Source organism: Centropristis striata, chromosome 19 (assembly GCF_030273125.1).
Source record: "Centropristis striata isolate RG_2023a ecotype Rhode Island chromosome 19, C.striata_1.0, whole genome shotgun sequence".
Lineage (NCBI taxonomy): Eukaryota > Metazoa > Chordata > Actinopteri > Perciformes > Serranidae > Centropristis > Centropristis striata.
The window spans coordinates 25,200,659-25,213,635 of NC_081535.1; the positions used below are offsets into that span (position 1 = coordinate 25,200,659).

Here is a 12,977-nt window from a genome sequence, read left to right on the forward strand (position 1 = left end):
TTTTTGATGTTTTTATGTCTTTTTTGTTTCTTCTTTTTTGGTCTTTTTTATTCTTTTTTTGATGTTTTTGCGTGTCTTTTTTGTTGTTTTTTTGGTCATTTTGTGTCTTTTTTGTTTCTTTTTGTGTCTTTTTGTGTCTTCTTTCTTTTTTTTTGCTTTTCGTGTTGTTTTTTTGGTCATTTTGTGTCTTTTTTGTTTTTGTTTTTGGTCTTTTTGTGTCTTTTTTGATTCTTTTTTTGATGTTTTTGTGTTTCTTTGTCTTTTTTGTTTGTTCTGTGTTTTTTTTTTTTGGAATTTGTCTTTGACCACTGGAGAGCAAAATCGGCTGTTTTGTTTGTTGAAATGTATGCATGTATTTGTATTGTATTGCTTCTTTATTGTACTGTATGATTGTGTTGTATTGCATTGCATTTAATTCATTTATATCCTGTTGAAGTGTGTTTCATGATTCCATGTGTTCTGTGTTCTAATGTATGGACACAATTTAGAACACAGAACACAGAGAGAGTCTATGGCTGCGTCTCATGTTAAAATAATTGATTATTTTCTATATTGGTAAATTATTTTATGCTTTATTTCTGCTTCTCTGTCTCTGTTCTCTGTGAGTGACGCAGGTCACTATGAAAGGTCAAACCTTGACTGTAATAAATATCTCTATGCATTTATATTAAGTCAGACAATATGATTTGATACATTGATTGTGTTTGTGTGTTAATATTGATGTAGAAAACTATGATTACTTTAATTACATATATTCCATTTGCTTAAACTGATTAAGATTCTATAAATCACAAAGAATGACATCCAGATATATTGATGCACAGTTTTTGCTGTGTGTGTATGTGCATTTGTGAGTGTCTGTGTGTGTGTGTGTATGTGTGTCTGGAGAGGGGAGACCACAGAAGGCCGAATGAAAATCCCGTGTGAGAATCTCTGTAAGTCATAACAAGGAAAAATGTTTGTTCTAACAAGTTTGTTAGTAGGTCAGGGCAAGGCCTGGTTTCGGCAGCAAGCAACCAGGTGGCATGACGTGCCGTTGTATGCATTAAAACTGGCGAATGAGCGGATCAAGAAGGCGGGACTTCCTGGAGGAAATCGACCAGTATGTTTTGTAAACAAATGTTAGTATTTTAATGGGTTCCAGGGAGGGAGTCGTGGTTCAGACTTCACGAACTGAAACACGTCTGTTTGTATTCAGGGACATGAGTTAATTTTGAACCCGGAGATCTCTGTAAAGCGCACATTTTTTGACGTATTGTAATAAAACTTTTGTTAAACTGAGAAACTTGGACGTCTCCAGCTCTTCATTTCCCATCAACGAATGCGCAGAAAAATGGTGAGTTTTTTTCTGTTGGTGACAGATTTTTTCTGTCGGTGACAGATTATCAATTTTCAAGGTTTCCTCATGCAATTTTTCTAACACTCATCTCCCTTAATTTTCGCCTCCTCTATCCTCTATCCTCGCTTGAACCGGAAGTTCTTTCGCGGGCGCCATCTTTACGACCGTCCCAAAGCTCTTATTTGTGATCGGAGGATAGAGGAGGCATATCGGAGGAGGCACAAGCGAGGATACACGAGAGAATCCTATGCGGAAGTCTTTTAGCGGTGTCCCCGCCCCCTGACTTATTAAATAGACGCAGCAGCTGATCGGACTGATCTTATACATCGCAACATCGCTGTAGTTTCAAACCGGAGTGAAGACAGATCACAGATTAAACTAAAGTGTGTCACCACAATTTTTATATTTTATTTATATGATTCACCATGTAGTTAAAATCTGTTTTATTGTGACTCTGAACAACAAAAACACCACAAACATATGTCTACATTTATAATAAATTAAGAGAAAGATCGCTCTCGAAGGTTTTTTTCTTTTTCGTGATCTGTTTTTTCCACCATACAGATTTATTATGGATATTATTAAAGTTAAAAAAAACAAAAAAACAGTAGAGAGTATGAGAGTCTGTCAGCAAGAAACACTTTTACATTGTTTGTGTTTGGGATCGACGTTCTGAATCTAAGTTATTTAATATTTCGGCTACTGGAGAGCAGTATGATGGTTGGCATATTTATTTTTAAGTCTTAAAGTCTAATATATTTCTTCCCAAGGATTATTCCAATTTTACCTCACAAAAGGGATTTTTTCCTTGTCCAATGGAGAGCAGTGTCAAAGTTGGCTTTTGTATTTGTTAAAATGTATGAATTTATTTCAATTGCATTGTATTCCATTTAATTTAATTAATTTACATCCTGTATAAATGTGTAATTTTATCTGACATGTCATTAAGCCTTGGAAGAAGGTCTCTCCTGTGTTTATCTTCCCAAAGAAAACTGCAGTTTTACCTTGCTTAAAGGTTTTTTGGAGTTTTTCTTTGAACAATGAAGAGCAGTGTCGAATTTGGCATTTTTATTTGTTGAAATGTATGCATGTATTTGTATTGTATTGTATTGTTTTTGTCAAGTTCTGTCTTCTTTGTGACCACAACTCTGCCCAAACTTGTTTGCAAATGAAGCAATTAACTTTTGATTATCAAAAACTGCTTGATCAGTATGTGAAGGATGCAAAGGACAACTCGTTTTCCACTTTTTCTTTGAATTGATTTTATTTTCTTGAAGATGGTTGGTGTTTAATGGTTTAAACAGAATTATGCCAGAGTGGTATGAAATAGGTTGATACCCTTTAAGATAAATAGAAAAACAGGCATTCGTCTTCAAAAGCAAATCCAACTAAACATTTAATTAACCAGTTTTTCTAAAAAGATTGAGAGTTTTGGTAAAATCTCAGGGTATAAAATAAACCTTCAGAAAAGTGAGCTGTTTCCTATTAATTCCCTGGCCCGCACTTATTCTTTTCACACATTTCCCTTTAACCTCCTGAGATCCAAGGTTTTTGGTATGTATTTCTAGTTTCTCCTAAATATTTAGGATTAGTAGGACCTGATAAGTACAAAAAGCAAAAAGCAGAAGTAATTTTTTAAAGAAAAAAAATGGGCTTATTTTACTGTATAACACAATTCATTCTCCAGTGTATAAAACTCTCTTTGGAAGAATGATAGTAAAGCTTGATCATTCTCAAATGAGTACTTCTTGATTAGCAGTGTCGTAGCTTGTTGCTATTGCTAAAAATAGTCAAATTTGTACAGAAAATCAAACTACAAACATTATTAAGCACAAATATACAAGTTTCAACCATACAATCTGATCAGGTTTTGTACCTGGTCCATTGTTGTCTGGGATCAGCTGTTGAGAAGTGTAATGTCCACATATGAGGATGCAGGGTCACAGGAGGTTAAGGTCAGATATGATATATATATGCTATATGAGGATCCAGGTGCTAGATCCTGTGCCCCGTCGTCATTGTCAGCATTAATGTATGCATCTCTAGCCTTACCCCTAAATTCCACTGGATGCGTAACGGCTGCAGATCCGTCGGCGGAGCCGTTACGCACTCATTATAGTCAATGTGTGAGATTCCACCGACTCCAGATCCGCCGCGTAGTGAGTCCGACGTCGCACGGCCATCTGTCAGCCCTCGCAACACTTGCACAGAGTTTCTATTTTTCTCGGACGACGGAGCACGGCGCATCAATTCAGCACAGAGCAGATCGTGAAATCCCAAATCAATGCAAATCACGTTTCTGCAGTGGCAAAACAGAGGACTGCGCACACAGCAGGACCTTTTCATGGATGGTTTCTTTGTCTCCTTTCAACAATTGCGCACTAAATTTCTTATTCCACATACACACTTCTTTCGATACTTATAGTTGCGTTGCATGTGATGTTGAGTTGAGAGCCGTGTCGGTCAAACTCTGGTGAGAATTATGTAGAGGCAGAGCCGGCCCGTGGCATAGGCCGTATAGGCAAATGCTAAGGGCGCCGTCCATCCGGGGGGCGCCACAAATGGGAAAGGAAAAAAAAGTGTAACTTTCACTATTTTTTATAACTAGTTGGTACTATTATTTCTTAATACAAAAATAATCCCACGTTAATTTAAATGCAAAGCAAAGCCTATTTTATAGAAATAATATAATATGTTTGTAATGTTACAACATTATGTGGCCCCACCCAAACCCCCCTCCCGCGGTGCACCCCCTCCCTTCCCTACATGCTGATGAGCACGTGCCCTCCATGATTGTTTTTGGACGTCACCATATGAAAACATCAACACAAGATGTGAAAACGGCCCAAACTGTCCGGTGCCCAGAGAAGAAAAAAAGACAAGAAGAGGAGGAGAAACGAGACAAAGACAGAGGTAACGTTACATGAAATAATTTGTCTGTTACAGAACGTGATAGTAACCTGGCTTTTAACATTAAGCTACATGATTCGCTAATTGCTAATCAATAAATAGCTAGCGTTAACTGTTTTAACATCAGTGGAGGGGGCTAAGTTGTTATGGAAAATAATAATGTAGGTAATAACAGTACTCCCACCCTACATTCCTCTGGGACATTTGTAAATATAAGATCTTTTAAGCAGTTGTTTACATTTCTTTGCATTTTTATTGCCTTCTGGTTAGCTAACGTTTACCCACTTTTCCACCCCTTTATATATTATAGTTGTAAGCCTAGTTGTTAAAGTGCACATCATTAATGTTAATAAAGCAATATCACATGAGAGGGAATGCTGTTTTGAATATCAGCACTGCTGTGATTCGGTCAGAGATAACCATAACGTAACATTCTCCTATGATATATTATACTGCTACTTTGCATTCTGCTATTCAGCATTTCACTGTGATGATGACAATAAATTGAATCTAATCTAATTTGCATATCAGTCAACATCATACATATATCTGGTTTTTCATTTATATTATATGATATAATTTCATTTTATTTCATTTTATTCCTGGAATCATATGTTTTTATTATTAGACTGTAATACTCAATGGTGTCACATACTCCTCTCTTTAGATGCCTTGTTGAAGTTTCTAAATCCCCTCTGGGCCATCTACCACATCTACCGCTGCTGCCTCCACCTCAGCAACACAACCCACCAGTGATGCAGCAGCATCAAGTGGTCCTCCCGTTGCCTCCATCTCAGCAGTAGGATCTCCTTTTTTGTAATATAGTTGTTGAAGTCATTACTGGTTTCTTTAATATCTTGTTTTGTGCAGTGCCTTATTTATGTTGTATTTCTATTTTGTTTTATGCAACTTGTTGACACGTTTTATTTGTATTTGTTTTTTGTGTGTTTAGTTAGATCTTGTACTTTATGTAGGCTATTTATGAATGTACTGTATGTAAAAAAATGATTGTATTTCATATATTCATTTTTCATTTTTTGTATTTATTTATTTATAATGTTGTATCTTGTTAACTATTCTGATTGTGAATTTGCTTTCTTTAAGTAAAAAAAAAGGTCAAAGACAAAGCTCTTCGGTTTCTTGTGAGTATATACGCTACACTGGCGATGCAAGAGGGGCGCCACCTAAAATCTTGCCTAGGGCGCCAGATTGGTTAGGGCCTGGCCTGTGTAGAGGCAATCCTATCTCTGACTGAATTTCGTTATAAATGTCGTAGACCTTTACATTTTTTGGGCGTAAAACCAAACAAATTAGCTGAAAGATATTAAACACTCATATAAAACTAAGGGAAACTGCAGAGTTGATTGTCTACAAATGACCCCTTTCGAATTAGATTTAATTCATTGTTGATATAGTGGTTAAGGTTGGATTTATTCTTTTTAATAAAAAAAATGTAAAAAGTAATCCTTTTTAACCATGTCATAGTGAGTTGTTGTGTCTTAGTTTATTCAATCCTGCTTGTTATTTGTTAAGTAAATACAACTGCTAAGGATCAGTTGTGCCATGGTGACATCACTCATCCTTAGCAGATTTATTTTAGACCACAGTAGAAGCAGTCTGAATTTGTACAAAGAACCAGAATGGCAAAACAGAATATGTACCAACTCAAATACTTGAAAATGAATAGGAGCCGAAATATCAGACAGCCAATTCACTGGTCTAGCTCGAACAGAGGCTATTTTTGTAAATATATAATCTTTATTTTTTATTTTACAATGTCTTCATGGTTAAAAGTAGTGATGTGCCAATGAAGTTGATCAGAGAGCACCATCTAGTGGGCTCAGAAAACATTGAAAATGGTTCATGAGGCTTCACTTTCACATCACTAGTTAAAAGACAGTGTTGAAAGCAGTGGAAAACAACTGAAAAAGTCAATGAACTGACAAAGTATTTGTGTTTCTTACTTGTACGTGAGGTCAGTCTTCTCCCAGCGCCCTCCAAACAGTGCAAATCGCTTCCTGCGCTGCTGTGTTCTCAGGCCTCCCTTCTTCTTCTTCAGGTTATAGTATGACAGACCAGCTTGTGTAAAGGTGGAATAGTCTAGGACTCCACAGCGAGGACGATTCCAGAACTCGGTGTCATTTTTGGACGTCAGTACAGACTTCAAATGGTACTCTTTGTTTAGCACCTCCTGTTCTTGTCGTCCCTTCTTCTTCAGACCGACGTGACTGTTGCTATGCGGCCATTCCTTCAAACAAAGGCACAGTCAATGAGGTCATCATAGACAAACAGAGCCTGTATTAGTCATGATGAGTAATTATTAGTGATGTGCCAGTGAAGCCTCATGAACCATTAGTCATTATTTTCTGAGCCCACTAGATGGTGCTATTGGTTTAAAGAAAAAGGCTGAAGCTATGGTAATTGAGTGTGCTTTCAGCTCTTTGTTGAACACAGAGCGCCATCTAGTGGATTCAGAAAATGATGAAAATGGCACATCACTAATAATTATGATTAATATTTATTTTCCAAAATGCATAGTAACATCCATTTTTTGTGCTGATTCACCAGCTTGTAAATAAAAAAACTGTTTACGGTAAAATACCAGCAGCTGTGGTTGCCAGAACTTTACCGTATACGGTGCAACTTTTTTTAATATTACGGTAAAATTATATTAGCACTGTTGATTTCACGTTTAAGATTGTCATTTTATTCCATTTTTTACTGTATAAATATAAGGTTTTTCCATCAAAAGAAATGCTGTTTTGCCATATAATTGACAATAAAATACTTTATAAATGTAAACGCATAAATGAGAGATTTTACCATCAAATATTACAGTATATTCTTGTTAGAAATATGGTGTTTAGTACATTTAAGAATGAGAAAAAGTATTTTTTGCAAAAGATAATGCAAAAATTACAGTGGTGGCTCGTATATATATATATATATATATATATATATATATATATATTACAGTGTATTATACAGTGGAGTAATGTATTTAAACTGTAAAAAATACTGTTTTGGCTGATATATACATTTTCAGTGTTTCATTGTTACTGAAACTGAATTAACCCATTTATCATTTTACCGTCTTTTACTGTCATGGTTTAGCAGTTTTTCACCATAAAATCTACAGACATTTTTAACAGTGTAATTTTGCTTTTCAAATTCTTCATTAGGTATTTGAATTTTTATTTTTTTTTATGTCTATTGATTGTGTTTGTACCCATTATTTCTGCACAGCTACAGATAAGCATCAAAGATTTAGCAACAATAAGATTATTTATTCCTCTTTACTCCCTTTCACCAAAAGACTTTGCATCCACAAATGCATATCAGTGTCGAAGCACTCAGTCCATTTCGGATTTCCATGGGGCCTTATTAACAGGTTCTGGCAAAAATGCCTCAAAATAGACGTATAACCAATAGAGCAAAGAAGCATGTAAAGCAGTGCTGAATGACACAGGCAGGTTTGGGCAGTGCTTGATTTGTTTTCAAGTTACAGAATTTTTAGGCGGCCGGGTAACAAGCTTTCTGAAATTATAGGTAACAGTACACTTAAATGTGTTTCTAAAAATATTTGAAGCAAATAACAAGCAAGGCAGTAACAAAATCTTGCTTGTTCTCCAAGCAACAGGGAATGAGACGGAGGGACTGCAGGATGCACTAGCTAGCGATTTGTAGACCGATAAACAAAGACCTGGGCAAGGAGGGGCTGACAAGATAAATAATCAAATTTTACTGATTATAAATAGGAACAAAATCAATATGTAAAATTGAATAATGTTATGAGTTGCTACGGTTGCCAACCATCCCTTGAAAAACGGAATCATCCCATATTTAGAAACAAAAGCACCCATCCCGTATTGAGGTGAAAGGGGACGCACTTTGTCCCGTATTATTGTGACAGTCAAAAAATAGTCAGTAAATGCCAAAAATGAATAACAGGGCGCTTTATATGTGAACTTACGGTAAACTTGTTCCCAGGCAACATCCTGCTCTGTGACCAATGAGCTGACAGCATATTCACACACTAGTATGACGATACAGAATATGCTCATCCCATTGGTCGAGGAGAAGATAGCAGAAGACAACAAAGCAGCATGCGTATAGGTTACAACTGACACCGACAGCAGCAATGCCACTAGTACTGCTCTGAGATAAAAACAGAAAAGGATGCAAAAATACTGAGGAATGGGAAAAAGGAAACACCTGGGTGGGAAAAGGTCCATGATAACATCTATAAAGCCACTGCACGGTGTGCCGGCTCTCTTTTTCCGTAGCCCATGGTGGACTGACTGATCTGAAACAACATCCACTACTGCGGTCACGCCATCTGCACTTTACATTTTAGTGCGCAATTACATTGTACTTTACGGTAGCCTGTTTATCAGCTGCATGACTCCAAAAAAGCCATTCAATTGTATTCATGCTGCTCCTATAAAATAAGAACATCAAATTGTTATCAGCAAACTCCAGTGCATTCTTGAAGACCATGTGTCCCCATGTGTTCATGACATGAATGTCATGCCTTTTTACTGAACCAATTTGGCATTATGGAATGCCATAATCTTCCAAAATGGCCATTCATTTGCATACATGCTGCATTTAAAAAGCCAACAAAAGGAGTGAATCAAATTGTTATCAGCAAACTGCACTACATCTTTGAAGAACAGGGCCTAATTGTTATTTTGTATTAAAGTAAATTGCTGGATAATAATTTGTTTTCCATGTATTTATGTCACAAAAAATATGCATCTAATTCAATTCAGGTTCGAGTGAAATCGTTAAAAAAATCACTTCACTCACAAAAAAGGGGCTAAAAAATGTCACCACGCCAGGATGGGTGAAGGCAATCGGGTCGGCCAGCCCTGCCAATGAGGTGTACCTTATTTATTTTTCGGGGAATTGGCAACCCTATGAGTTCCACAAATAAATCATATTCTTTTGTCGGAGGTTTTTTTGTAGGGTAATGACTCTGAAGCTTTGAATCTAAAAAAAACAGCCCTCAGTTCATTTCACTAAATGTGACGAAAATAGACTTGACATGTAAAAAAAATGTTGGTGGTCTCCCTCTCACACCCTCAGTGGAGATTAACACATTTAATAGAACGGAATATTTGATCTGTGAGACGCGCAAGTGACGTGGGTCAAACAAATGCTAAGGGTTTAAGAATAAAGCAAACACAGTAATGTGTTCACTGAAGGCTTACAAAACGTTCCTCTATACTGGAAGGAAATAAAGCAAAATGCAGTTCATAAATCAGATATACAGTAGTGTTCAAAATAATAGCAGTCAAATGTGACTAACCAGATTAATCCAGGTTCTTAGTATATTTTTTATTGCAGGTACCAGTGCAGTAGATTCTTAGAAAACCAACAAGACCCAGCATTCGTGATATGCACGCTCTTAAGGCTGTGCAATTGGGCAATTAGTTGAAAGGGGTGTGTTCAAAAATATAGCAGTGTGGCATTCAATCAGTGAGGTTATCAATTTTGTGAAAAAACAGGTGTGAATCAAGTGGTCTCTATTTAAGGATGAAGCCAGCACTTGTTGAACATGCATTTCTCTTTGAAAGCTTGAGGAAAATGGGTTGTTCAAGACATTGTTCAGAAGAACAGCGTAGTTTGATTAAAAAGTTGATTGGACAGGGGGAAACTTATAAAGAGGTGCAAACAATTATAGGCTGTTCAGCTAAAATGATCTCCAATACTTTAAAATGGAGAGCAAAACCAGAGACATGTGGCAGAAAACGGAAGACAACCATCAAAATGGATGGAAGAATAATCAAAATGGCAAAGGCTCAGCCAATGATCAGCTCCAGGATGATCAAAGACAGTCTGGAGTTACCTGTAAGTGCTGTGACAGTTAGAAGACGTCTGTGTGAAGCTAATCTATTTACAAGATTCCCCCGCAAAGTCCTACTGTTTAAAAAAGGCATGTGCAGAAAAGGTTACAATTTGCCAAAGAACACATCAACTGGCCTAAAGAGAAATGGAGGAACATTTTGTGGACTGATGAGAGTAAAATTGTTCTTTTTGATTGACAGTTTTTGAGACGAGCCCTAAACTCTGAATTCAAGCCACAGTACACAGTGAAGACAGTAAAGCATGGTGGTGCAAGCATCACGATATGGACATGTTTCTCCTACTATGGTGTTGGGCCTATTTATCACATACCAGGGATCATGGATCAGTTTGCATATGTCAAAATACTTGAAGAGGTCATGTTGCCTTATGCTGAAGAGGACATGCCCTTGAAATGGGTCTTTTAACAAGACAATGACCCCAAACACACTAGTAAACCAGCAAAATCTTGGTTCCAAACCAACAACATTGATGTTATGGCCAGCCCAATCCTTAATTCATTCATTACCATTAACCGCTTATCCGCAATCGGGTCGCTGGAGCCTATCCCAGCTGTCATTGGGCGAGAGGCACCCTGGACAGGACGCCAGACTATCGCAGGGCTGACACATAGAGACACACAATCACACTCTCATTCACACCTATGGGCAATTTAGAGTCACCAATTAAACCTAAGTGCATGGTTTTTTTTGGACTGTGGGAGGAAGCTGGAGTACCTGGTGAGAACCCACGCTGACACGGGGAGAACATGCAAACTCCACACAGAAGAGCCGCAGGCGGGAGGCGAACCGGCGACCCTCTAGCTGTGAGGCGAGAGCGCACCGTGTAGCCCCAATCCTTAATCCTTAACCTTAATCCAATTGAGAATTTGTGGGGTGACATCAAAAATGCTGTTTCTGAAGTAAAACCAAGAAATGTAAATTAATTGTGGAATGTTGTTTAAGAATCTTGGAGTGGAATAACAGCTATAAGGTGCCACAAGTTGGTTGACTCCATGCCACACAGATGTGAAGCAGTTATAAAAAACTGTGGTCATACAACTAAATATTAGTTTAGTGATTCACAGGATTGCTAAATCCTAGAAACAAAAAAATTTGTACAAAATAGTTAGCAGACAATGCTATTTTTTTAACACACCCCTTTCAACTAATTGCCCAATTGCACAGCCTTAAGAGCGTGCATATCACCAATGCTGGGTCTTGTTGGTTTTCTGAGAATCTACTGCACCTACTGGTACCTTGTTTGCCATGTAGCAATAAAAACTAGAGACTAGAAAACTGAAAGGGCCACGGGGGCTACTGCCGGTGTGTGTACACTATGGTGAGATTCTTCAAGGATTTCAAACAATTAATACTAGTAATGTTATGATACTATATTATATACCTACAACAAGCATTCCTTTTCAAGTATTTATTTATACAGCAACCTATGACCTTTAACCTCAAAGTGTGTGTGTGTGTGTGTGTGTGTGTGTGTGTGTGTGTTCGCTAACTCGCATGTGTGTGTGTGTGTATCTGTAACTGTAATCACGGCTAAGATCAAAGGCAATCAGAGCAGAGCAATCAACAGAATTAACTGCTGCCAACTGCCAATGTTCCGACACAGTGGTGGACAGACTGGAATTTCTGGCCTCGAACAGAAAGCCTTTTTGGCAAAACCATAATACCTATCATTGATCCGACTTCACTTTGAGCGTCCTGAGTTCTTCCTGAACGTCTACATATGTAATTTTTTTCAAGAAAAATGAAAAAATAGCTTTGTTAGAGCGATCTTAAAAAACTGTTACATCTCCCCTTTTCAGAAATCTTCTTGCGTTTTTAACATGGGAGCCAATGAGGCTGTTGGTGCGTTAGTGGCGAATCTGTGCGTCCTACGCCCAAACTATAACTCTGACAGCTTTACCAGAAGATTGTGAGTGAGAAGACGGATTTTCCTACGTTTCTATGTATAAATTATTTCTGTAGAGTGGAATTTGCAGCCAGGAGCGCAGTTTTCAAATTTATTTTTTGAAAAATGTTTCTGTCCCTCTACACTCTGGTGATGATGTCACACACTGTGACACGAACATTCCATGCAATACACACCCATTATAATCTCAGAATTTCTCCAACAATGATCATGGTCATTGAACAGGGATTGATAAAAAACTATATGACCTATCGAAACATGGATTAATACACCAATACACAAGACGTGTGTCTACTGTTTAAAGTTTAAATGGAGTCTCTAGATGAGATTATGCCGGAGAAGTAGACATTTAAAAATCTCCAATTATTGTTCTTTTTCGCTAATTTTTTTTCCGGCCGTCCCATTCACTTCAATGCAAAATTTTGGGCAGTTTTTCGCGACTCATGTTGCGAAAAATTCGTATTCCGTAGAGAAAAGTAATAACACACCAATCCCTATCAAACCGCACGTTTTGATATATAATTTGTCGTGCAACTCTTCAAGTTGTAGGACTAGAGGAAGAGGAAAGAAGAAAAAATCCACAGTATAACAGTAGTGCTCGGGGCTTTGCACCGGTCCCTACACCTATTGCTGTATGGGACCAGTGCTCGGTGCGATTGCCCCGTGGCCCTAAATATACTAAAAACCTGGATTAATCTGGTTAGTCACATTGGACTGCTATTATTTTGAACACTACTGTACGTCACATAACACTGTGCAAGTTGTCCATAGAGCTATGGTATCTAATAAATAATTGGTCTATAGTGATTTGACTTGTTTTGTCTGACTTCACCTCACAAATCCATCTGATGACAACACTTGAGTGTCATACAGTGCTGTGCTGGGTGGCTGTCACATTCTATCCTCATACAGTGAAGTCAGTTACTTGCTCACTCAGTTTGGTTTCTGT

At 37.5% G+C, this 12,977-nt stretch overlaps 1 protein-coding gene across 1 annotated transcript in view; it reads right to left on the reverse strand.

Moving 5' to 3' along the window:
• LOC131991946 (stromelysin-3-like) overlaps nt 1–12,977 on the reverse strand; it is a 59,560-nt gene that overhangs the window by 33,507 nt on the left and 13,076 nt on the right. The window contains exon 2 of the mRNA XM_059357255.1: nt 6,214–6,497. Within this exon, the coding sequence (XP_059213238.1) occupies nt 6,214–6,497 (284 nt within the window). The remainder of the gene's footprint in view (nt 1–6,213; nt 6,498–12,977) is intronic.